Below are 26,543 nucleotides of genomic sequence, written 5' to 3'. Positions count from 1 at the left end.
ACATCATCGGAGACAACTTAAAAAAGCCATATTAGTTTCAATGACTAGCGCCAGGATCCAGCGAGGCTACCTTTAGTCTATGCCTTATCTGACTCCAGCAAAGTTGTGCGTTACAACTCTTGGTATAAACCTGATCGCTAAGATGAGTTTTAATTTTCTAAATTTAAGGAAATTAGAGTTTCAATTCAATTGTTTTAAGGTTGCTCATTCACTGCACACAACAAACACAAATTATGGTAAAGAAATATGGTACCTTAAATAAAAAAGAAAATTCAAACTGCATACTGACAAGAGAAGAAATGCTTGTTGTTTTAACTTTGTTTAAGAATGTAGTGTATTGATGGAACGGAGGTGTACAATTATTACATTATAAAGCAAAAGTTACAACAAAAATACACTGAGATTGGTATTAAAAAATTACTCCAGTCAGCAGTTTTTTGCAAAGCCACATCAAACCATGGAATTGTTGTTGCCTTTTTTCATGTTAGTTTAAATGGTGTGAACGCTGCATTTATCAGCAAGCAATAAACATGTGGGAAGATAAATGCAACTGGAAGTTGATGCAACAAACAAAATAGCTCCAAAACATTTTGATGAAACAAAACATAAGCAAGGAAATGGTCACATAAAGTATCTCAGTCCTAAGCAACACAACTATGTACAAAAATCAAGCAAAACAGATAGAGAATAAGCAGATAGCAAGGTGATTTTAATAAAGAGCACAAGCAAAAATACATTACCACAAAAACACCTTCAGTGACTGAACTTAGCAAAACTTGTTGGCATGTCGTTAATAAAAGTGAAAGGCAGTATAGACACTGAATGAACAATAATAAATAGAATTACTTTCCACACCAACTAACAAAAGGATGTTATATTCAAATATTACTAGAACTAAAACCAGGACAGGAAAGCATCGGTGGAAGACATGTTTAAGACTGCCCACAATAGTTCCTTAGCAGCAGCCTCCAAGTCGGCATTGTGGAATAATGAATATTCTGGCCGTGGTAAAACTACAGATATGCCAACTTCCTTGGCAGTAGTGTCTATGATCACGCTGACCAATACGTGTTTATGCAAATGAGACAAAACACAAACACTTTGAACTTTTTCATCAGAATATACAAACGATGATGAGAGTTTCTGGAAATGTTTCAAGATACGTTTTTGAAGACTCTGAGCTTGCTTCATGCGTGCAGTCTTTCGAAAGACCTTCAAATATTTTGGTTCGTATTCCTGTGCTGGCACAACATGCATCATATCCAAAAGTTTGCGATATTCGGTGGCGGTGAGGGCTTTCGGTGACGTTTTGTCTTGGCAGGTTAGCACTAATCTATTCCACATTTGTTGTCGATAGCATTCCGTTTTGGCTGATTCACCAATTTTATCCAGAGCCCCTTCAAACTGGGCCTTTTCACATTCAACAAAAGATGGTCGCGATGACTTCATTGGCTTTTGCTTTCCAAATGCCTCATCTTCAGATTCTGATGATCTCTGCATTAAAAAAAGAGACGCTTTCCTTGCCACTGAAGCATCAACAAATTGGCTGAACTTGGCACTTCTCTCTTTTTTTAAAGTTGATTCTACAACACTTGGAAGTTTCTTTTTTGTGAAGATTAGAAAATACTTTAGCACCAACATGTCTTGATCAGAGCTTTCTTGCTTGCTTATCACTATACACACATTCTGATTACCATGATCAGCAAGCCCACAATCAGCAATATGGCAGTCAGTAAGAGAGCATGAAGTATAAAGAATATTTTCACACAACTCTGTTTTCTTCTCTTTATCCATTCGACATGACTTGAAGTTAAAAACCAGAGAGTTGTCAACAATAAAGCCAAACAATTCATGACAGTTCAGAGACCGGCAGGGTATAAAATGTGTATTGTGATAAATTTGAGAAGAGATGTTGTCCAGCAATGGCTCGTAACAAATAATAAGTCCACGAAGAAAGTCAATCAAGTTGTATCCTGACTGAATCACTGAATGGTTTCCACCCAAGTACAACTGTATACAACGAAGGTGCATGTCAAGTGTAAAAAGATGCACCTGCATGTGTTCCTTTAATTTTTCACAGTCATTCATAACATTGGGGTTTGATCTCATTATCTTCAGGTTGGTGTGATCTTTAAATCGAGTCATGTCAATGTGGTATAATTTCACATCGAACCTGTCACGTAGATAAGTGTGGGAAATTAATGCAATACCACCAGGCATATTGCGGTACATGTAATGTGTGCATCCAGTATCCTTTTCCTGATTGGGACTGCTTTCAACATCGGGAAATTTCTTTTTTTCCGACACAATTATTGTATTAAACCCTTTCCAGTGTTCAGCATAAAGCTCAGTAAACTTTTTTGCCATGTATGCAAAACTGTAGCTACAGATACAGCTTTTTGCACCATGCCGATCGGTCATTTTGCTAAATGAATCACCGGACTTTCTTCGATAAGAACCTAGAAAAGAGCTGGTTCTTGAAAGAACAGACTGAGATTTAGATGATTCCATCTTATCTGACTTTACATCATATGTCATAGGTTGGTATAGTTTCTCACAAGATTTCCTGGCAGCAGGATCTAATAAGATTGGTGAAGAAACAATGTGAATCAAACGTGAATGTGACAAAACAATATTCATTGCTGAATTGCTAATAGTAACTGGTTGGTTTGATGGATGCCTTCGTCGTAAGTTCTTCAGATACATTTTTTCATCACTCAAATTGACCTTATCTTTCACCATTGCAAAGCACTGCTGTCCAAACTGGGATACTTGATCCTTTCTGTTTTCTGTTTCGGTACTCAATGGCTCTAGAGGGCAATGATCTAAAAACATATCATCAAAATGTTGATCAACATGACTGACCCGTTGCTTTTTCTTGTCTTGAATTGGCATTCTGGTATATCGCACAAGCATTTCAATCGTATAAGATGCTGCACTGACATGCCTTTCAGAGGATTCGTTCTTGAGAAGGTAATGTTTAAATAAACCAACTTTTTGAAATGTTAGGCCTTGCAGCATGTGATGGCGTGCCTCATGAAACTTTACACACTGTTGTAGCAGTTCACAAAATGAATTAGCTTTGTCCTGTGATATGTTGTACATATACAGATTAAGTACCTTTTGCTCTGTCATTGCAAACACAAAATGCTGCCTTGATATATATGGAGATGATCTGACAAGGGCGTGTTGAGGACATGGACTAATATCCACTTTACTAACTGATGTATCATGCGGACCAAACTTCTGTATTGCAGAGGTTGATGCACTGGGTTTGTGTACACCAACATTTCCATCAATGATACTTTTCCACATAGGAAAATTTCTTGTCATGATGATCCATTGGTAATAACATCCGGGAGTAGATGGGGCTAATTCAGCACTGTCAGCTAATTCAAAGGGAAGATTTGATCCCTCTACCCGGAAATAAAGCAAAACTTTTGAGTCCGACAAAATGGAACTAAGTAATTTTGCAATATTAAAAATGCCCTGGTTCAGGCTCGCTCGACTCTCAAACTTTGCTGAAGCATGATGCAAAGTTGGACACAGTTGAGTTCTTTTGTATTCTAACCAGAGAGGAAGAACAATGTAGAAAAAGCTATTCAAGCTTCCCCTTATTAATTCTTGATCTGCACCATTTGCTGTAGCTTTTTTCTTAGCTGGATCATTTGCTCGTAAAGAAACATCAAGAGAATTTATATTGTTGTCATCTTCATCAAAACTTCTTAGGTTTTTCATGGCTTTTGTTTTTTGAAACTTGATTGCTGTAAGTGGAATATGTAATATTTTCTCCGTAATAGCATCACACACAGCATGACGAACTGCTGCGAAAAGTTTTTCATGAAGATGTTCTGTTTTCAGGGTTCCACTAGTCCATGTATGAAACTGGACTTTAATGCGATTGGCTTCAAACTGGTCAGAAGATATTGCCGACACCTTAGACATTTCTAAAAGATCTTTGTATGTTGAATTTTGATCAATTAAATCCAGAGATTTTTCACTTAATTTCCGTTGTGTACTTTGCACATCAAGAGAAATACAAGCAATGCCCTGGTCCTTTTTACCTTTTTCAGTAATGCTCTTAAACAAGTAGATATTGCTGGAAGGTGTTCGGTCAGTATCTGCATCATTTACGCTATGGCTCCCATAGTATGGAAGAAAATGGCCATTCAATGAGAAAGGTTCAGTGTATCTAGGAACAGATAGAAACTGAAGCACATTTTGGTGAATATAGTAGAGCAATGACGGCAATGATTTTTTGTGGCTTAAGTGACAAGGTAAGGAAAATGCAACACTATCAACTGGCGATTGAGGATTATAGCGAAGTTCTTGACAAACGCGAGGCTGAATTAACACCACATCTGCCGGGGTTAACTTGAACATAGGGTTTCTGCTCAGTAGCAAGGTTATACACTCGATCACAGTTTCATCTAGCTTTCTCTCAATGCTTTCTTTTAGTTTTTCAAGATCAGTTTTATGTGAGTCTGTCAGATCATGCACACCATACCAGTCCAAGTGGAGCTTAGCTTGGTTTTCTCTTCCTTGCACGTTCAGGTTTTCCCTTGAACCTCTCACAATACCTGGACTTGAATTAGAAGCATTATCGATTTGAACGAGGGACGATTTTCTGCTGCTTACATGTTCTTGCCACTTATTCTGCTCATGCATACGACAGTAGTATACTGTACCATCTTCCACTTGAAATACAAACATATTCTTTTGGTTTATTACCACAAAATTCTTCATGACTGAGTGCACAATCGAAAGTGCAGATAAGCTTGCTGAAGTTCCAGGCGATGGGGCAGGTCCACTAAGACGGTGATGAATAGGAACCTGTTGATGTAATACGCAAGGGCATTCAAAGTATCCTTGGGGGAAGTCCATCTCAGCAGCTAAATAATCATGCGTATGCGTCACGATATCATCATTGGCGTTTTCCTCAGTATGATAGACTGAAGAATAATCATCCTTCTTCCAAATGTCTTCTGGTGACTCTTCAACGAGCAGTGGATGACAAAGAAGACTGTCGTGCAGTGTGTTTAATAACAAAACTTGGTTCACAGCTCTGCATGCTCGTTGAATATTTTCATGGGCAACCTTGAATATCCAGTCATGTTCAATTTTTACTGGCTTAAATACCTTTGCACTGCTGCGCCTGTGAAAGTATATTTTGGCACAATCGTCCAAGATAGAGATGATCAACCAAAAATTAGGCAGCTGACTAAAAGCTTCTTGCATGGACTGCAGGTGTTCTCCATCATCATCAATGTCGCTCTCTTCACCCTCATAACCTGAACCCAACCAGCTGGTTTGGCTGTACTGCCTGGGAGAGCAATCAGAAGATGGACTGAAAAACAAGTCTCTTGAAATAATTGTACTAAATTTGCCATCTCCCTTTACTGAAGGCGTGGGAAACATGAAATGAGGTAGGCTTTCTGATTCTACATTGCCTAACCCTAAAGGTGTTACAGGCATTGACATTGCGCTTCCTTTAAATGTATTCGATGGTGAAAAAGAAGTTGGTCGATCCTTACCACAGCTAAGTGTTGAACGAAGTGTTTTATGTTGCAAGCTGGATGACATATCAGAAAAATCAGATGATATCGGCCGCATCGAAGGCAGAGAAGGTCGAGATTTGGACTGACCAGTTTTTAGCCCTTCACTGTTTTTCAGAGCTACTTGAGATTCACCATAAGGAAGACAAGAAACAGATGTACACCTTCTTGAGGGTAAACTGAAAGACGTTAATTCAATGGATGAAGACGCTTTCTTTATTTTAGGCTTTGGTTTATCTTCAGGTTGGTAAACACTTTTATTGACCAATTTTTCCGACAAGACATTTGTGAGCATATCATGAGCAGAAGTTGTCTTTGAAGGTGCATGAAATGCGTTTTCAAGATCACTGTTAGACAGAAAATTTCCTTGGTCAGATTTGTTACCACAGGCCCTTGGCGAAAAAGATTGATCTAAAACAAATATAGGTGGCTTTGTACTTGGTGTATTATTGTGAGACCTTGTTTCATTTTCAGCATTTACATCACTCACACTTTGCTCAATGGAAATAATGTCCTGCGATGGCACAAATGGTGAACTGTGTTTTCGGATGACGGCTGCATTTTCCTGAAAATACTCAAATGTTCGGATAGGGACGAAAGATCTTTCAACGCTGAGATAATAGAATTGATTCTCTTTTTTTAGCTTGTAATTCGGTATTCGAAGCCTTTCAAATTCAGCACGAAACAAGGTTTTACTCTTTTCTATACCAAAAATAAATTGGAGAGGGACAGATTGCATAAGACAATTGCTTGACTGGGTGCTCTTTATGTGGTCTGCTACTTTGTTCAAGGTTGTTGTATTGATGGGTTCACACGTCCGTAAAGATGAAATGATTTCATCTTCCAAAAGCCACTTGACCTGTTTCATAACCCCTTGAACACATGGAGAGCACTCTTCTGGCATCAAAGATCTTTCTTCTTTTTCATTGTCCTCTTCTTTAAAAGCTGTTGAAGAAGGAAGAAATATCCATATCAAATCTAAAGTAATTTTAATTTGAGAAAGATCAATTAAATCACATGGTTTCTCAAGGCAAGAAATAACATCCTTCAATTTTACTGGCAACCCTTTTGTAGGCATTGAGCCCCGATTGCCTGTCTTTTTATCACGAATGGAGCATGCTATTGATAGAAACAGAGGGTTAATTTCATCATCACTATCCATCAAAATGACATCATCATTGTCGTCTTCTTCATATGATGCGAAGCGAGATCTACACTCATCAGGAGTTAGGTCGCAATGGTCACGACTAAGTCTCTCCTTTCTTTTATCAGAAGAATCTTCAACTTCAAATTGGACGCCATCGGTTTCACTTTCACCTTGTTCACTGAACCTATTTGTACTGCTTTTATTTTCAAGAACTGTAGGTGTAATCGAATAATATAAGTCGGACGTTGAAGGAACAGGATTACAATACTTTCTCAAAAGTGAGTGGAACTGTTTTTCGACCAGTTCATTGGAACCAGATAAATGTCTTAAATGTGGAACAGTTAATAAAGAAACAGGAAATTCAGGAAGATTTTTCCAGCCTGTTTGCAAGCACATTGAGTTGGCTTTTCTTGTATCTAACCTTTTGACAGGAAGGGTTGCCGTAATTCTTCTTTCACGTTTATGGCTTTGATGCTTTTTATCACTGGAGTAGTTGCCTTCTTCTGAAGTAGAACTGTCACTAACATTGCATTCCGATGTTCTCACTCTCGAATTTCTTTGTACTGTTGTAAACGCACTCTTGTGATGAAGAGGTAAATTGAAGTTGGTTTGTTTACTTGTGTTTGTGATGCCGACATCATTAATATTTGTGCCATCTTTTTCATCAACTGGTTCAGAATCAGCAAAGTTATGTGTGGTCTGAACTGAACTTTCTGGGTGGGAAGATATGAGCGGCATTGTAGCTGATTGAGGAACAGGTGTTGTAGAGACTGATGAATGTGGCTTCCGAATTTCAACTCGTTCAACTTTATCATCTTCCTCGTGTATTACTTTGACGTTGTCTCTAGATTTTACGCAGATATCTTCTATATCAGGATCAGACTGAAAAATTTCTGAATCACTTAGTAGGATATTCAGATCAGTTAACGCAGTCAACTGGCAATTTTGGCTTTTAAATTCAGCCACTTGCGGACAGCTTAGCAGAATGAATTCAGTGATATCTATTTCATTAACTGCTTCGTGACATAGCATTGCAGCAGTCTGTAAATCGGCTGTACATATTGCTGATCCATTGCCTGACTGCATGGCAGCAAAAACTCCAATAACAAATGATCTATAATAAAGTTCCTGTATAGTATCACACAGTGGATGAATGTGGTTGGTTTCTGAGCTGTTCAAAGGAAAAACATCATCAGTGGTATCTGCTGTGCTAGAGATTGACAATCGAGTTGATGGTGTTGTTTTCAAAGGAGAAGGAATAGGATGTGTTTGCACCAGATCATCTTCATCTGACATGTCGGTATATACTCTGTGATCTTTCACTGAATCTGGCCACAACGTAGGCTTGGTGTTTTTCACGCTCTGCAATAGAGTGCTAACCAGCATATTCATCGAGCAATTGTACATAAACACAGTAATGGTGCGTTTGCACATATTTCGTTTCTCAAATTCCTTCTGGCCAGTGTCGTTGCCCTCACGGCTGAAAGACGCAAGGCGTTTGACTGAAACACGACGCTGCAGCTTTGTAAACTCATTAGATTCTCCTGAGTTTTCATTTAAGGGTGTCCCGGAAGAAAGCAAGGAATCACTAAGTGTTGATGCTGGACCACCTACAGAAAAAGAGTTGCCTGATGGATGACGCTGATTAATAAATGATGTTCTGCTTGAATTGCTGCTAGCTTTATTTGAAGTTTCCTCAATGGAATCATCATTAAATGTTTGGTAAATTTTCAAGAAGTCACTGTATGTGGCTGGCAAGAGAATAATAAACACTTGTCCCTTCCCACCTAATTTGAGGTAGCAACCCCAGGAACATTTACAAACATCATCCAAGTTGGTCTGATCAGTTACATCACTTTGGTCATGAGATGTCTTGTGACTGCTTTCTCTCTGGACCATATGCTTGCTTATACAGTACTGATCTTCCTCTGTTAAAGGTACAGTACAGTCACAATACACATCAAGAAATTTATGAAAGTTGTTAAGAAGGGCATCATTTGGACGACTGGTGCTTGTGATTGTTTCTTCTTCAGCCAGAGCCATAAAAAGATGTTTCATTCTAGAACTTTTGTCTAACAATTCAGTCAAATCAAAAACATATGGATTGAAGTGGATATGATTACTTTGTGCGAAACGATACCCAGCATCGCTGCCAAGGTAAAACTTTGGTTTCGACTGCGTATCTGTGATGTTACCGTCAGATGTCACGGTGTTATTATCTGGGGATGTACTTTCTGGTGGGCATGAAGTATCAAAAGGATTTTTGAACAATGTTTCTTTTTGTGGAAACCCGACATTATGACAAGCTTGGTTTGGTGAGCACATAAGTACCAGATGCTGCAATGTGATAATGTTGCTAACATACACCGAATCACGCTCAATCACGGCTTTTGCCACACGGTCGCTGGTAAGTTCATCATAGCTTGGAACCTCGTACATGACGTCCTGATGCTGAGAAAAAATACTACTGGTGCTGTTGCTTGAACTGGTATAGTTTCCAGATGATGTCTGTTTGATCAATCCATCTTGGGGTTCAACCCAGACTTCCACAGCCAAGTGAATTTCTTGAGTGGGTGACCTGTCGTGATCATTCTCCTCCTCATCATCAGACTCATCACCACTTAGACCATTTCCATTTGACTGAAGTTGCGGTGGGAAGAGCACATATTGCACCATGCAATAATCAGTTGTGTTGGATGTAGATGTGCTATCCCTTGAATCCAATCCTGGGCGAATTGGAAATTCTCTGACAAAGTTTATAATACCAGAAGAGGAGTGTGCAATGTGGTATCCTTCAGCCATTCTTAGCTTCATTAGAAAAGCTGACAAGTTACTGGCACCATCCATTGAAAGAGGTGTAGACGAACTGTTGGTCACGGACCATACACATCGCCTGTGGTGTAAATACCACTGCATATCTCTCATCCTGATTGTTTGTTCAACAACTTCCTCCTTTCTACCGACGAGACTTTCTTCGGAATAAATATTAGAAAGGAAATCTCTAGGAACATTTGGATAACGAACTAAGAGTTGATCCACAGGCTTGTGCATCAAAATAACACAAGGTTTGTCGGAAGCAGAGAAATGAGTACGATTCACTTTGACACCAGGTGACATTTTTGTGCTGGCATGCCGAACACGTTTTGAACTACTTCCAGAAGAAGCACCAGGAGGTGTTAGTAAGATCAGTTGTTCACGTAATTCTGTAATATATTTCTTACGTATTTTTCCAGACAATCCAATCAGAAATGCCATCTTTATGACCAGTGCAGGAGATTTATTGGACAATCGTACAAGAAAAAACGAACTTGGCACACTATTTTGATCAGCATAAATCAACTTTACATAGGTATGATTTTCCAGCAACACAAATGAACACCAATTTCTAAGCATAGACACAAGCTGGCTGAATGCAACCCTGCACTGAATGGAGTAATACCTACCACCAGGGCTTAACTCATGCAAACTGTTTGGAAGGGGGACGTCATGGTGAAGAATTACCTCAATGCGATGGATATGTAACCAACGCTGCCATATGTTTACATCCAAAGACAAAATTGGCTTCCAATATGAGGCAAATGACAATGATGTATGCTGTGCTGGTGTTGACAACTCAAAGTTTGTGGAATTTGGTGGTATGCAATATAGTGTTTGACCTTGATGTAAGATGTCGGAGATGGTATACCTCACAGGGTCATTGTTAAATGTGCACAAGTACACAAGCATGTGATCAGTATGCATAAGGTCTTGAAAAAACCTTGACAGCCGCTTTACAACTAGTTTTCTAGGGCGAGTCCAATGACTTGAAGCACTTCGTTTGCTTGCATTACTCACATCAAGCAAGAATTCATATGTACCACTAATAAATACTTGAACGTCACAAGAATTGTTTTCACTTAAAGGCCAAGAAGAAGATATCCAATATTCAACAACAGTGCAATTTTTCCACCAATATAGAGCCATTTGTATTTTGATCACATCATTGCTAATTACGAGTTTAGTAATCTCATAACCTTCTCTCAAGCGAGCACTCACTGCAATTGTAAGTGGCGCAACCATTTGCCTATGATCTTGCTTACGACTGAGTAGTACAGGAGGCTCGGATGGGGCATTGAAAATGCTTCGAAGCTCCAGGTTTGAACAGCAGCTGCGGTGGTTATCCAATGTAACATCCAAGTCTATGATTTCTGTTCTGTTTACACTTTTTGCCTGGAAGCTCCATGGAAAGAGTGATTGTTGGTACTTATTCATCCCCAAGTTATTCTGACATAGATTGGTAAATGTGTTAAAATATGTGCCCTTGGTCGTATGAGCAATAAACTCCATTAACTCAATGTTGGATATACATCCAAAATCACATAATGAGAAAGCTGAAGGATTAACATGAATAAATGAACATGTCGTGGTTGAATTTTGACATTGACTTAACAGTCTGTCAAGGCTGCTAGGGTCTGGTTCACTGAGAACACCATCCGTAACAATGATCACACCGGCACTTGTGTTTGAGGGCAGCAGCCTCAGAGAAAGCAGCCCTGTTCTTAATATGCCAATTAAAATATCATCCCGCTTTTGTAGGGCAGATTTGCTTTTTCCCGGTTCATCAAAGCGATATGTCTGGTAAATTCTATGCTTTACTGCATGCACAATATGAGATACCAAGGCCTTTGTAAGGTAACAACCTTGTATAAGCACTTTCTGTGTAACTCTTTCACATGATGGTTCGTGTTTATTACCATAACATGTTCCATGCCACTGGGCAAATACGGTCACATATACATCTGGTTTCATAAGTATATCACCATTCAATCCTTTTACATTGTATGGCTCAATAAGGGCCAGTAGACAATCTCTCAAATTAGTGAGCACTGCCTCGATTGTCACAAGCTTCTGAAAAGTGTCAACGCGTAACAAGGAGGCTGAGAGGTCTAGACCAAACACAAATCGATAACCACCTGAATGAAATGTAACTTTGGTTTCTGTACCAATATGGTAAGATTGCTCTGGTATATCATGTTCAGCGTGTGGAACAACAGAAATAACTTGCAAAGCAGAATCGTTTGATGATGAATTGTGCGGTAAGGTGGTCACATCGCAATTGAGATGGTCAAAATACCAGCCCAGACGTATGTTTCGAGACACTCTAACCTCACGGCTCAGCAGTACCACCACCTCTTTAGCAGGTTTGCTTGTTTTCGCAGAACCTTCGCTATTCATAGTTGGACTCTGTGCCATTTTCTGTAAATGAGAAACAACCTATTGAATAACTAGAAATAGAAACAGAAGATGCATTGCTAAACACTAAATTGCTTCCGATATATCTTAAGCAGCATTGCAAAAATCAAGCTCAATATTATCAAAATTACATTAATTTAAATACAGCTCACCTGATTAGTGTATGTTTTCCAATCAAGTGTGTCGAGAATTTGCACAGAATTTGGTGTAATGACTCAGTATGCTAAAAATGCAAAAAGGTTTTTAAACTAATAGACAGTATGCATCCACATGCTAGTGCAGGAAAAAAACTTGGCAAAAAATAGTAACTATCACTCACCAGCAATACAACCCATTGTAACATTCAGACAAACAAAGAGCGAAAACTTCGTACAGGAATATCAACCTAAAAGAACAAAAGCACCGTGTAACTAAACACTGGGTAGTCAAAAATATATACGAACAAACTGCAGATTTTGGGTTGGTATAATCACCTGATATAGATACACCGTAGTTATAATGTCGTCGAAGAAAAGTTGAAAACAAATGATTTGTATAAATATGTAAATTTAAATGCCTTACATAAACAAGATCATGAAATGATAAACCTGAAACAAATTATGCTCTTTGTTAGACATTTGCACATATTGCAATGGCAAGGAAACACGTGTATCATTTCACCATATAAACAGAGGAAATTATTATTAACAAGAGCCATCTATAAATGACATTGTGCTTTTTTTATAGTCAGGTGGTAGAGTTTTGTATATTTAGTATATTGTGTTTCCAAAAAAATTATGATTAGCACGACTGTATGAGCAATGTACATTTAGGTAAAAAGATGCCATCGTGACCCTAAGTAATAGAAAGATATGCTATGTTTAAAAACAGGAAATATTGTTGAGGTAAAGCAGAAGTAATGATTGAAGTCAAGCTCTACACTTAAGAATCATTATCCTCAGATTCAGCAAACTCATTAACTTAAAGCGGTGAGCTTTTACCACTCGAGCAACGATTGATGAGCTTGCCTGTATCCATTCTATGATTAATAATATAATATTTATTTTCCATAGAATTGATGCGACACTTATTTTTAACCTCGTGTTATTTGAATTTCCAACGAGTCTAATAAACCATAACATAGTGATACACAGTGAAAAGTCTTTCAACTTAATCTATTTTACGTAAAAACAAAATTTCCTATTGCAGAAATTCTTATATTGTAAAACACACATTTAACTTATTTTAATACTTGATTCCTATTAATTTAATATCTTGGTTAAATCAGTGCATGATGTTGTACTTTCTAGAAGTATATCTCAAGACATAAACAAGGCACATTGCAAATAATTAGTCAACACATGACGCATTGTGCTATAATGAAGTGACCCTCATTGTAATGTGGCACATATGAGATCATTATCCGAGCTGTAAAAGCACCAAGTTTGCAATGATGCAAACCGTACTTGACATCATGGATCGGTAATCGAGTAGTTCAAGCACTGGCATTGCAACAAATGTGGCTTGTGCTCTGTGATCAATACTCACTGGCACTATACTGTTGTAAGGCATTTGGGCACGGTATTAACGGCGCATGCTCCTATTCAGTGGAGCTGGTGGACAGTTTTAAATTCTGATAACACTAAAACAAAATGAAAAATCAAAGTAAAAAAAGTATGACAATCGGAACTTGCATTAAGGCCAGCTTGGTATTTGAGGCTCTAGCAATGAGGAATCATCACCGGGTTTAAGCCGCACAAAGACATTCCTCAGTTCAAACATAAAGGTTATCATACCATCACTACTGCTATGTCGCTCAATTAAGATCAGCATTGATGACGAATGCTCTTGTTCAGTAGCCCAAGTGAACATTTCCAAATTTAGGCAAAATCAAATAAAAAAGGAAAAAGAAATCTTATAAATAATGCTTCTGTTGAAAAAAATCAACACAGACAAGTTTGAGTGAGCATGACTTGAGCTTGGCTTAAGCGATGACGTGACGGGACAGTTAATCGAAAGACAGTTAATCGAACAACACTTTATCGAACGACAGTTTACCGAACGACACTTAATCGAATGACAGCTGATCGAAACGACAGCTGATCGAACCGACAGTTGATCGAATCGACTGTTAAAAGAACTACAAGAATACAACAATTTTGTGTGGGTTTGAATTTTTGGTATGTTGGAGTATTTGTCCAAAAATTTTAAGCTAAAAACTTGTTGTAAAGTTTAGGCAGTTGTTATAGAAAACTGAGTACATGGATTTTGTCCAAATTAAGACTGTAGGCAGTCATAACCTAGATCTCGTTGCAAGCCAAAATTCAGGGTAGTTTCTAACTAGGCTTTGCTTATCCCGCACACAGTCATAGCAAAACGTGGCGTACAGTTGCATTGTTTGCTGTAGAAAATTGAAATTTTGTGACTTTTCATAAAAAATGTTCAACTATCTGTCCATGTTTGTTTGATAAAGTTGGATTTTGTAATTTTTGAGATATTGTGATATTTATATAATTGTGCTCTCTCTCCGCATTGAAGCGTATTACTCATTTACGCACCAATAACTTGACTAACTATTCTCTTTCGTTCTCTTCTCGCGGTCAGCTGGTTTTCCGCACAGCGGGGGCGCGGCGTAACAAGAAGAATTTCTAGAAATGTGTCACTTTTAGAAATGCCTAATTTACACTAAATTCACTTTCTTTAGTTTTACAATTATGATGTATACAGGAAGCCAGATGATTTTTCTACTAACCTGTAAAAATCTGATCAGTCTACGACGTATAGTTTTCTAGTAATTAACGATTGAAAATGTGTGTGCGGGGTTGGCCACACCTAGCTTTTTAGTAAACTCGCGAGCCTGGTTAGGATAGGGTTAAAAGAACCACAATTTAACGAAAGAACTGACGATATGCACTGTTAAAAGTTAATATGTTTCGGGCCGGACGATTTCGCATGGCGGGCCGGCCGCCATGCGAAATCGTCAACTTTATGATACAAATATAAAATATAGATATAAAATATAAATCGTCAACTTTATGATATAAATATAAAATATAGATATAAAATATAAATCGTCAACTTTATGATATATACATCACAATTCATTAATGCACACCATTACAAAGACCGCACATCACAATGGCTTATTGTCTCAATGTTTGAGAAACACGCAATTAAGATCCGAGGCTTAAAATGACACCGAGGCTTAAGATGTTACACCTATAATATAATTCATCAGTGTGATATCATAAATCTTGTTTGAAGCTATTGTTAAAGTTTGTCGTTCGATTAATTGTCGTTCGATCAACTGTCGGTTTGATCAACTGTCGGTTCGATTAATTGTCGTATGATCAACTGTCGGTTCGATTAACTGTCGTTCGATTACCTGTCATTCGATTATCTGTCGGTTCGATTAATTGTCGTTCGATAAAGTGTCGTTCGATAAAGTGTCATAGTACCAAGCGATGAGGAATCATAGATTTAAGTTCTAAATTTAAGTTACAAACTTAAAACTCCAATTAACATAGCAGATGAATAAAAAGTTTTATTGTTACCATGGTGTTTACAAAAAGTGAAAATAACGCTCACTCTGGTTTACTAACTATGGGTAATTAAAGGTGAACTTGAAGTTTAAAGGGTGCCTTTAGCTTTGAGTTAACGAGTTAGAAAAGATGAAATACTTCATAGAATGAATATTTCACTGTTATGGTACAGTACAGCATATATACACATTACTGAAGACCTAAAGTATAGAAAGATAAGTTATGATTGCTCATGCAAATATACTTAATTGCAAAGCAAATGAGTAACGCAGAATGATATTTTGAAATTAGTTAATAAGCATTAGGCTGGAGCCTGGGACAAAAATATTGAGTATGGTACATTTTGGGCAAAACTGGAAAGTATAATGATTTTATGTGCATAATAAATCCTGGTTATTTATTATAAATTCAAACAGCAAAACTTGTCTTCTTTGTTTATTATACGTTATTGTGTGTGTGAATCTGGAGAAAAAGTTCAACTAGCAAAATGAAAGGTCTCGTGCGTTCTCTGTTTCTCACAACATTTGTAATGCTTGCAAAAGAAAGATAATGCCAACATTACCAAAACTTGCCAATATAAACAAACAAATACCAAAATTTTGCATATAAATATACTACCATTGGCAGCAATGCAAGTGTGACAGGTAGCATAAACAGTTTAAAAAACTCAGCAAAAGAAACTGACTGCAGCTACAAACTCATACCGGTATATTTAATGTAAACACATACATTGAATAGCAGTAACATTTTACATTCAATAAACACATAGAAATTATTTCCTGTAAGTATATTACTAATATGTTTGCATATAACAAAGATTTCCAACCTGTGGTGTTGTGGCATTGCAACGTGGTAAAACCGGAAAGGCTTAAAACATTCAAGATGTTAAAGTATGTCATGAACTCATGATATAAAGATGGTGGGTTACCACATCCACCTTACTCATAATCTAGTTAATTTTTATTGAACCTTAACTCTCAAACTTTCAATAACCAAATTTATTAGGTTTGAATTTGTAAAACTAAAATCCAAATAAAATCCAAACAAGCTTCAAGATCATTCATTACGGTTAAATGTATATTTCTATTACTTTTACCATTTTGATGATCAAATACTGCAGTACTACTTTACAGTTGTAAAATGTTGTAAATCTTTCAAACGTTGTCAAACTCTGATGAGCCATGTATTATTCAAAAAAAATGTTTTGCATACACATTTATAGCTCCACAATGTGAATGCAAAATACTTAATGTCAAAAAGCTAGCGTCACATGGTTCTAAACATCAACAAAACAAAAATATGAATGTAACTCACAATACTTAAGCAGAAAATGCCTAGTAAAATGTGTGGCACACCCACACCACTCATCAACGTGCATGCCAAACTTTTACACGTTTAAGAAAATCTACAATAACAAACCAGACAAAGTTGCTTGTATGCAACACATTTTAGAAGCAATGCTATGTACATACAACAGCAAAACCTGATTAATACTCTTGTCTAGGGTTTCTCAAATTTTTTTTTTGCAACCCAATTAAAAAAAGAAATTGCTATATGACTCGGTGAATCCAAGATAAGCAGCCTAGTCTACATGTTAATGATATTAAAACAATAAATGTCTCATCACAGATCTCATGTGGTATTTTTGCATGAAATGCAGACTTGCCCCAAAAATACGGAACAAATATTTTCACTATAGGCCTACCTTTAATTTTGGTGTGACGGTTAGGTGACAAAATCTTTTGCTCTAATCAATAGCATAACGGAAGCAAAACAAAATTGATGTTTTTTAAAGTTTGTTGTTACTGAAGACTTGATTCAATATCACAAAAACAAAACGGGTTAAGAAAACATATAACAATGATTATTGCAGGTTTGTAGGTCTTAATAGCAGTCTCACGCATGACGGCAGGGTATTGTATTGCATTGTTTATTGATTAACTGTGCGCAGAGAAGATTATTACGATAATCGCTCAGGTGTCACGATTAGCAGATTGTATCGACTTGTCAACAGAAAAACCCAAAAGACTTGGCCTCCGACTTTTCTGTTTTGAAAGCTGAATAAGATAAAAACAAATTTCAGAAATTCCGACTCCAAGCAAGAAGCCAAAAGGCAATTAGGCCTATCATGTAGGCTAATTGTGCTCCTCAAGTCCTCCCTCATTCTCTATGAACATTATACCCACAAGCAAAAACAGTTCTTTAACAGGGAATTACCCAGGTGTGTAATATTTTTGCATCTCCATAAATTTTTATTTTTTTCATATTCAAGCTAACATATGATTTTTAGCTAAGCACTATTTCCTGACCTGCCATGTGCTGCTTAGTGCTTACGTAATTGTTATTGAAATAAAAACATTGCAAAATTTGAATTGTGAAACTTTAAAATTTTCTTTACGAATGCAAGTTTGAGAAATAAATTACTTCGTTGCCGATTGGAAGTAATGCATTTGATGCTACCATAACTTTTAATCCGGCGATTGTTCCATAGTAAAGAAAAAAATAATAAATTAAAGTACCAGTAAATTTTATGCTTTAATTAGCAAAATTTTTTATGGTAGATATTGCAACTGACATGATCTTAGACTCCTATTCACGGTATTTTTTGACTCGTATTTAATTGTCTGAATGATTTCTATTGCTTAAAAAGGTCACGAGAAAGGATGACGTCACGTTTTTGCCTTTGTCATCAAGGTCTGGGAAACAATAAATTTTGTAAAAAATTGTTTTGGCAAAGAAGCTATGAGGTGGCTTTGGTTGGTAGGCCAGTGTGTCTGTATAGCTTCTTTAAACCATATCGGCAGTCAGGTGAACGGGAAACGTTATAAAATGTCTTATAATTCAGATGTTGGTGTTCTGTCAGCCTGTATGGTGCAGAAGTATTGTGTATGAATAGGCTACTACACTTTCCTTGCCAGCCTCGCAGGCTATACTTGTAGCCTTAAATAGGTCTAGTTTGTATGGTATTGTATTGTTTATTTTTCGCTATTAACTGTGCAAAGCGAAAGTTAGGATGCCAACCGTTGTAGTTATAGCACAATGAAGCACATGCTCACAAACAGTTAATGAGCAGGCATGCAGAAGTGGTAAAGCCCAAGGGCTTAAAGGCCTATGTTTCATTGAGAAAATCATGAATTTGGTTTTTTGACATTAAGATTTAACTGTTTCGTGACAAAACAAGCAGTTACTCTGGCCAATTCCATGTTTCCTTTTTTAGTTAAATTATTATCTATGCAATTCCCTTAAACAAAAATAGAAGTGTTGTCTGCAAATATGATAGCTTGTGACGATTACGTCACGAGTCACAAGTTGTTTTCGAGATGTTTGGAATTTAATTTGGGATCTTGTAATTCAGTTGTTTACCAGACTTGAGTTTTCCTTAATGACGTCAGATAAATTACCTCGCTTGAACTGGTGTGCCATATATATATCGATGTAATGTTTACAATCCTTCCTTTTTACGTGATCGATTTCACTGGTTACTACAGCGCTATGTAACATTCAGCAAGATTTGCCCGAAGGCAAAAGCCTTTGTGTTATAATAAATAAAATGGGAACTTTATAATGTAGTAATATGCATAGACAGAATTCAAGCAACTAACAGCATAGTCACGCAATTTGAGAAATGAAAACTCATAACATCGAAGCAGAAGTAAAACATGTTATCAACCAACTATCGTCCTCGCTCATATTCAAACAATTACCGCCAACATACGCGGTCATTATGACAGATGAGTTTCTTGTGTAATACTTCACACGAGTAGTGCACAAACGAACAAAAATTTGTCATAAGCTTTCGCATTTTTAAGCACCTTGCAAAATCATTGATGTAAATTAGAAAAAGTAATGGGCCCAAAATAGATCGTTGGGGAACCCTGTACTGCATGTTGCACACTTTGGATGATGATGTGTTATTAAATTGAACACCTGAATGAAATTTTCAAAATCTGATTCCCAGAACGGTGACGATTTTGAAAAGAATCAAAGTGGGTTGGTTGTACTTTGCTAAGTATATTCAGTCGAAAATGGACCGTATCATGTAATTTATACATATGTTTTCTGTTTTCGTTCAGCTTCACCTGTGATGATTTCTTTTTCGAAAAGAGGCTTAAAAATTTTTGATGGATAGAAGTTCATTTTATTTTACAACCTTAATGATTTGTTTCCAATTGCAAAACAGATATATATACATTCTATTTTAACTTATTTTTTTCACAACACCAATGAAGCTTCAATCAATGTTTCAAGAAAACTTTTGTCATCTATGCCATAATATGCACTTGTAGTATGCTCATTAACAAAGTAAATCGCCATGTTAATTACTTTAGAATATGGTACATGGTCAACTAGTTTTGGAATATCGTCAATTTACTGCCCTGAGGTACCTGCAAAACCACGCCGATTTGGCCAAATATCTAAATTAATAAATTATAAGTATATATACACTTGTTAGTTAAATTTTTTTCAATTTTATACTAGTTGTGATTTTTTACGATTTTCTGTGAATGGTTTCCGCAATGATTACAACTATTTATATAGAGAGATGCATTAAAATTTGTTTTAACAGTTGTGGAGAGGTAGGGCCCATGCTCTTCATATATCTAAAATTCTGTTTCTTACTGTTAGTGCTTGCTACATTTATTGATTGGTAGGGATGTGCCAAGACTATAATGATTATATACATTCTTATAAATGCTAATATCAAGCTTCTTGACACGAAAAAATCCTGAATCTGTTCGTGCCAATACTGAATGACAAATTAACAATGATATTTGCTGCCAATGGCTTGCCCTTTCTAGGCTGTGAATGGTATGCAGTAAAAGATAATTTGTTTGATATTTTTGCCGTTTTTGGTAAATGATTTCTTCTCTGTCATTCTATAGAGATATGTAGTTAGTCATGTGATAAGTTGTATCACTTGATTAAAATCTTTGTTACAAAATCTGTTATCCTCAGGGAAATATAAACGGTGTCTCATGGCAATGTTTGAGTTAAAAAAAAACTGGTTAATGTTATGTTTGTTTTTGATTGGATTATGAATAGAGTCTTAGAGATTATTCAAATTTCTGAAACAAATGTCTTAGTTATTGGGTTTCCTATTTGTTGCGTTAACCCCATTTACTTTTTATTTACCATGTTACAAATGACAAAAAAACTACTTACGGTTTATCTTCTCAGCCACAGATTAAAATACAATATCTGATGTTGAGGTTTATGGCAATTTTGTGCTATTCCTATTGAAGTTATCAATAATTTAGCAGTTTGACATTGAAATAATCAATGTTTAACTGGAATCTAGGGTTAACAGTTTAATAACCTAGAAAGCGTTTTGAAGGAGTTTTAGTCTGTAGCGATTGGCCCTAGACTATTGAGGCTGTTGTAACATTTATTATCGTGCAGGGGTCATTAAGCAATTACCTAAAATTTTTACTGGAGTAAGACCTGACAATATGGCTTCAAGAAGAATGAGCACTACTCCAGCAGTGACTTGCATGAAGACGTTGCTGAGCATTTTTACTTTTGTATATTGGCTTATTGGAATAGGGCTTCTTGTACTTGGTGTTTATAGCAAACTTCAACTTGCAAGCTTCAATTTGCTGTCTGATGTCAACTTTTCAAGTTTCCCTTATGCATTGATTGGAATTGGCATTTTTATTACTCTTACTGGCTTCATGGGTTGTGCTGCAACAGCAAAAGGAAACACATGTTTGCTCAGAACATACTCGTTATGCCTGGGACTTATCCTTTTGGCTGAACTAGCCGCTGCTTTTATTGTTGTTGGTTACCGTGGTCGCATCGGTACAAGCTTTGAAAAGGGAATGACAAATGCCATTGCTAATTACAATGAAAGTGATTATAAACAGGCTGTTGATAATGCTCAGTCTACCCTTCACTGCTGTGGCTCTGCTAATTACACTGATTATTGGAAAATTGATCCATCTTGGGAAGAAGACACTGTCCCTATGAGTTGCTGCAAGGATACTGAATGGTGCAAGCAACACACTGCCGGTTCCGAAAATATTGTCAGCATCACAGGAAATATCACAGTTGATGAATACATCTACACTGATGGTTGTCCCAACTTGGTGTTTGGACAAGTTAACAGCAATCTTGGAATTGTGCTGGGAAGTATGTTTGGTGTTGCTGGATTTCAGCTGATTGGTCTTATTCTTGCCTGCTGTCTTGCCTCTACAATTAATACCAACAAATATGAACTAGTGTAATTGAAAGGCTTCATGTATATTATGTGTAGTATTATGCTCTGCATTTTTTTATAAACTCGCTTTTTAGTTTTTTGTGTGTTGAATATTTACACATTGGTGTATATATTGTATGCTGTGTTTAATGTAGTCAGTTGTCAATATATGTAGTTGAGAAAGCATTGTATGAAATGACAAGATTGAAGACATGCTTAAGAGATCGACAAACGTTCTTTTCTGATAATTTGAGATTTTGATTCTGGATATAATACTAGCACGGCTTTTGATTGAATGTCATCGCATCGTGGTAGTGGACTTACTGCACTGGACTAGTTTTATGAATGTATTTGCATTGTAAATTTCATATATATTTATATATTACCATGAAGATTTCCTGTCTTGCCCTTACAACATGAATTTGCAGTGTTTTCATATATGAAATTTTGTTTCATGCTTATTTTCAGCTCGTTACTTAGCAATTGTTGTTCTTGATCTCACCCAGCTTCCATTTTTGATACGTCTACTTTTCACAGAAGAAATGGAAGATATTTTACTGTTAAATGAGTTAATTTATTTAAAGGACTAGTTCGTATATCTGTGTACCAACAGCTGTAATTAATGCTTTTTGTGGTGATGTTCATTAACTAAAAATGATGTTGTCTTTGTAAAATACTTATCAAATGTGAAATATAACGTTGAGCCGAAGCAATCACGTTGTTTGGAGCGCTATTCACGAACGAAACGGTGCCCAGTGGCACAGAAAACCCTTTCACAACAACGACAAACGAAACGTCATTACGTTTTATTCAAGTTTTTATTTGCTTTTGTAGCGCCGATCCGCTCCATGCTTGGTCCAAACAGGCGCTGAACCTTTAGCTATGCCGCTAAGCATACTTGTCAGTTCAACCGAAAATTTTTTAGATGTACTTGCAGTTTGCACATGGGCGCGAAAAAGAAGCCGTTGTTTGGTCGAACAGTTAATCATCATAGAGTAATTTGTGTTTCAGGGTTGCTTTTCAGCAAGTTAGGATTGTCATCCGAAGTAAAACGGCTTTAGCAAAACCTTTGTCGCATCTTTGGTGTTGCGAAAATTTTGGCAACGGTTTCGAAGTTATAAAATCACAAGACTAATTATTATCATACGTCATACATTTAGCGATACATGCCATTCGTGAAATTAATATGCTATGTACGTTAGCTGCACGCATATCACTTGCTAAAGTTCAGTCTAGCATGACGTCATTTTACTATGTAGCCTGGGATTATTCCCAGTTTGTTACAGGTTATTAAATTTTACACAGTCTTTCAACCTTTTTGATCGAAAGATATGTACGGGCCAATTTGCAAGTGATGGGAAATGATTAATCTGCACTTGTTATCTTAATCTGATGAATTCAGCATTAACTCTGCTGCCATTTCGTTATGTTTTTATACAAAACGGTTGCCATGAGTTAATAAAAAATGCAATTGCTTGTCCAAGAGGTTAAAACGAACACCTCCTTAATTTATCTCCATACTCGTGTAATATTTTGATTTAAAACTTCTTGTAATTTGTAGAATTAATTGCAGAAGGTAAGCTATACGTTTTGCTTCAAAACTTTTGATAAAAATCAATCATAACAAATGGAAAAGTAGCATTTTTCGGTTAGTAGTCTAGCTCACGATTTCTGTGTTGCAAAGAGAATGGACGTGCAACTGAAGCTAGAAGTTGAATTAGACTTTTAAGGTTTAATTAAAGTTAGATTTAGGTTAGGTTTAACTTACTATTTTTAGTATTTTATCGCTGTCAAGTTAGGTTGACAAGAAACTGTAAAAACTTGCTTCGAATGTCAGATTTTTTGACGATTCTTTTAAAGTACCCACCTCTGCGTATTTCCAGCCCGTTATAGGGTTTCTTTTGTATTTTTATGTTACTTATGTTTTCCCGCTACGATGGACAACAACAGTAAATAATAAAATATTATTGCAACAAAATTAGTTTGCAACGATATAACATGGCTTAGTACTCTATATTTCTCTATATAGTACTGTTCCTGGCTCGTGATACGCACTCACGACTCGTACTATATGGTGTAAGTGAGTACCTAAAGTACGAAAAAACTTATTCACTATACGATGAAGATTACTGACCGACTGTAGTTCGTCATATAGGGTTATCGAAACAGACTAAAGCTGTATTACTTAGCTATATCCCCTGACATGATTGTGGCAAAAACATTCAAATTCAAGCCACAAACGTATAGGCAACAATAAACTTGACGCAACGTGATTGTGGAGCTTAGGTACAGCAAGGCCATATTTTTACGGAGGCCAATAACTAGGCTATATTTTTTCAAAAACCTATATTTGGGTTTTAGCATAATAGTATAATTTTGTATGGTTGACCACAATGACAGCTGTAAAATATTCTTGTGAACTAATTAACTTTAACAATAATTTACCCATGGGAATATCTTGAACTGGACTTGAGGCTCCAGATGTTACTTACAAGCTCGTTAGTTTGCAACAACACAAAACTTTTGGCGTTTTCCGGAATTCAGCGCACCAGACTTTCGCATACAGAAGACAAAAAGCAGTACTAGTGTGATGACGGGGATAACTATATAGACCGAATGACCGTGGACCGTTATCAATAAGAATGTTGTTATTTTTTGTCTGTTGCACTCTGATTGTTCATTTATTTATTTTTTCTTTTGCATTAATTATTATCGCACCATTTTGTGTAGTGTGTACTTAAAGCCCAACATCATTTGTTTCAATTGATTCTTGCTTTGATAGAAACAAGTATTTTTCAAAACATGTCGGATTTTTAATTAATAAAACGTTTATAGACTTCCCACAGTTTGTGCCACTCTGGCAGTCATTTGCGATATGTTTCAAAGTTTATCTTCATTATTCCTTCAAATGTAGTTGGAGCATTTCTGTAAGCATATTGACTCAATTATATAGCCATTTCACTCAAGCGACCGCACGACAAATTTCATCATAAAAACTGTAAGATATCGAAAGCAAATAATAGCAAAATAATTGAGGCGTTACCAATAAAATAATCCTACGTTCCTCAATAGACTTAAAAAAGTTAGAAAAGGGCGCTTACTTTTTATCAAAGTTTTGTAATTAAGTAATTCAGTTTTATTTTCAGACTAACATCTTGCCCTTCTTGTCACCTTGACTTAATTTTATAAGGTAGCCTATAGAATGTGTAGCCTAGTAATTTATGTAGCCTATAGAATCAAACCTAAACTTCACCCTTATAATGTACTTCTAATCTAAATTTAACTTTAATGAAACCCACAGCTAAATTCAAATATTTTTCATGCGTATTTCCCCTGACCTAACGACTTATCTTTAACAATGGTCTGAGTGAACTACACTCATGGTGAAATGCAATAGACACGTTTCATTTTTTTATCAATTTCGCATCCACTGTATTGATAATCACCTAACTTTAAACAGTTAATTGTTTCCTTTTTTCTTGTATGTATCGTGTGTGTACCATACAATTTACCATATACCTAAGTTGTTTCATCTTCGATTATGGCCTATTGTTGTTTTGAAGAGAAACAATGTTTGTCCAAAATTATAGTTAGTTTTTCCCTGCAAGTAATATCAATATATCAACACTAAAATTATGACGTCAGACGAGTGTTCCTTTCCACTTCTCGAATGATGGAAGAGGAATTGATAGCGAACTTGATAACGAAACGAGATATTCGGATTTATAAATGCGCTGATGTAGTGAGGACAGCAGGATTGCATCATCTTGCTAAGCTGATCTAATCCTGTTGTCTTTTTGGAATTTTAATACCATCATTGTTGATTGTGATATCTGGCTTTGTGTTATAAGCAAATATATATAGCAAATTGTATATAGGAAATATAGAGAAATGTATATTGCTGAAAAATGTAGAGTTCCCAGCGATTTACGGTGATTTGATTTTTCCGCGTTCATTTTTTTGTTTCTATACGGGATCTGGCCTGATTTCAACGTTGTTTTTATTGCGACCTTGATTTTCCGCTGTTTATCGGACAAAATTAATAGTTGAGACAAGTCGATTAATAACGACGGCATTATTAAAAGCATTGGCCCGTGCGTTAAAATGAAACTAAAGTCATTTGTAACTTATTTTTTTTAAAGAATAGAAATAGGTTGATTCCGAAAATGCAAACAAATTTTTGTTATCTTTTTTCATTTATTAACTCTTGTTTTGTCAATGTTATTACCCAGTGTGCAAAATATTCGCGTTCGTCTATCACTCTATCTTGTTCCAAACGCGCAGAACGCAAAAATATTGCTTTTTTATACTTTAAAACCGCTTTAAAACGGCTTAAAATTAAATATGTTCTCATATTTATTTGTACAATAGCTGGAAGTTAATGGTGTACAATACTAAAAGGTGTTATAAAAACAATTTTGTAACGCCGTATAGGCTAAAACGATTTTGAAAGGCCATGTACCCGCCTATTACATGTTTTTTTAGATTATAAAGGATAAACCGTCGCAAAAAAGAAGACTCACTGAACGGAAAGAAATAAAGACCTAACAACCATAAAAGCCATGACTTGAATATGCCAGGGCACTGCAGAGATTCAGAGTTGAGAGAGAACTACAGTACCTTATTGCCTTACAAATTTTCTTTGATGATGGTTAAGCAGAAAGTTATTTAACAGTGCTTTGTAGATACTTCGTATTAAGTGAAAGCCTGCCGAAACTTAAAAGAACGTCAGCCGTTGATGTCGCGAACAGTGCATGAGTACTGTACATACCATATCTCGTTACCATATATCGTGATGCCAACAAAAGTAAAAATCAGCGTAATAGTGTTGCGGAGTTTTCCCAGTTTTATTTAGAAGCGCATTATGTATGATTTTACGCAAATCGGAAATG

The 26,543-nt window shown here is 36.4% G+C and overlaps 2 protein-coding genes across 3 annotated transcripts; one reads left to right on the top strand and one right to left on the bottom strand.

Annotated features, from left to right (window-relative positions):
- Window positions 1–116: 116 nt before the first annotated feature.
- LOC143468282 (KICSTOR complex protein SZT2-like) lies at window positions 117–16,699 on the bottom strand. 2 transcript variants are annotated; one of them, XM_076965396.1, is made up of 5 exons: window positions 16,282–16,699; window positions 12,408–12,521; window positions 12,254–12,319; window positions 12,087–12,157; window positions 117–11,937 (listed from the first exon to the last, which is right to left on the bottom strand). In XM_076965396.1, the coding sequence occupies exon 5, from the start codon at window positions 11,932–11,934 to the stop codon at window positions 895–897; it is 11,040 nt and encodes a 3,679-aa protein (XP_076821511.1). In that variant the 5' UTR covers window positions 11,935–11,937; window positions 12,087–12,157; window positions 12,254–12,319; window positions 12,408–12,521; window positions 16,282–16,699; the 3' UTR covers window positions 117–894. The 2 variants fall into 2 exon arrangements, with proteins under 2 accessions (XP_076821511.1, XP_076821512.1); XM_076965397.1 differs by lacking the exon at window positions 12,408–12,521.
- A 4,133-nt stretch (window positions 16,700–20,832) lies between these two features.
- Window positions 20,833–22,364, top strand: LOC143469253 (tetraspanin-7-like). The gene has a single exon (XM_076966891.1). The coding sequence runs from the start codon at window positions 20,906–20,908 to the stop codon at window positions 21,677–21,679; it is 774 nt and encodes a 257-aa protein (XP_076823006.1). The 5' UTR covers window positions 20,833–20,905; the 3' UTR covers window positions 21,680–22,364.
- The last annotated feature ends 4,179 nt before the right edge of the window (window positions 22,365–26,543 follow it).

Source organism: Clavelina lepadiformis, chromosome 8 (assembly GCF_947623445.1).
Source record: "Clavelina lepadiformis chromosome 8, kaClaLepa1.1, whole genome shotgun sequence".
Taxonomy (NCBI): domain Eukaryota; kingdom Metazoa; phylum Chordata; class Ascidiacea; order Aplousobranchia; family Clavelinidae; genus Clavelina; species Clavelina lepadiformis.
This window is presented reverse-complemented; position numbering and strand designations above follow the sequence as displayed.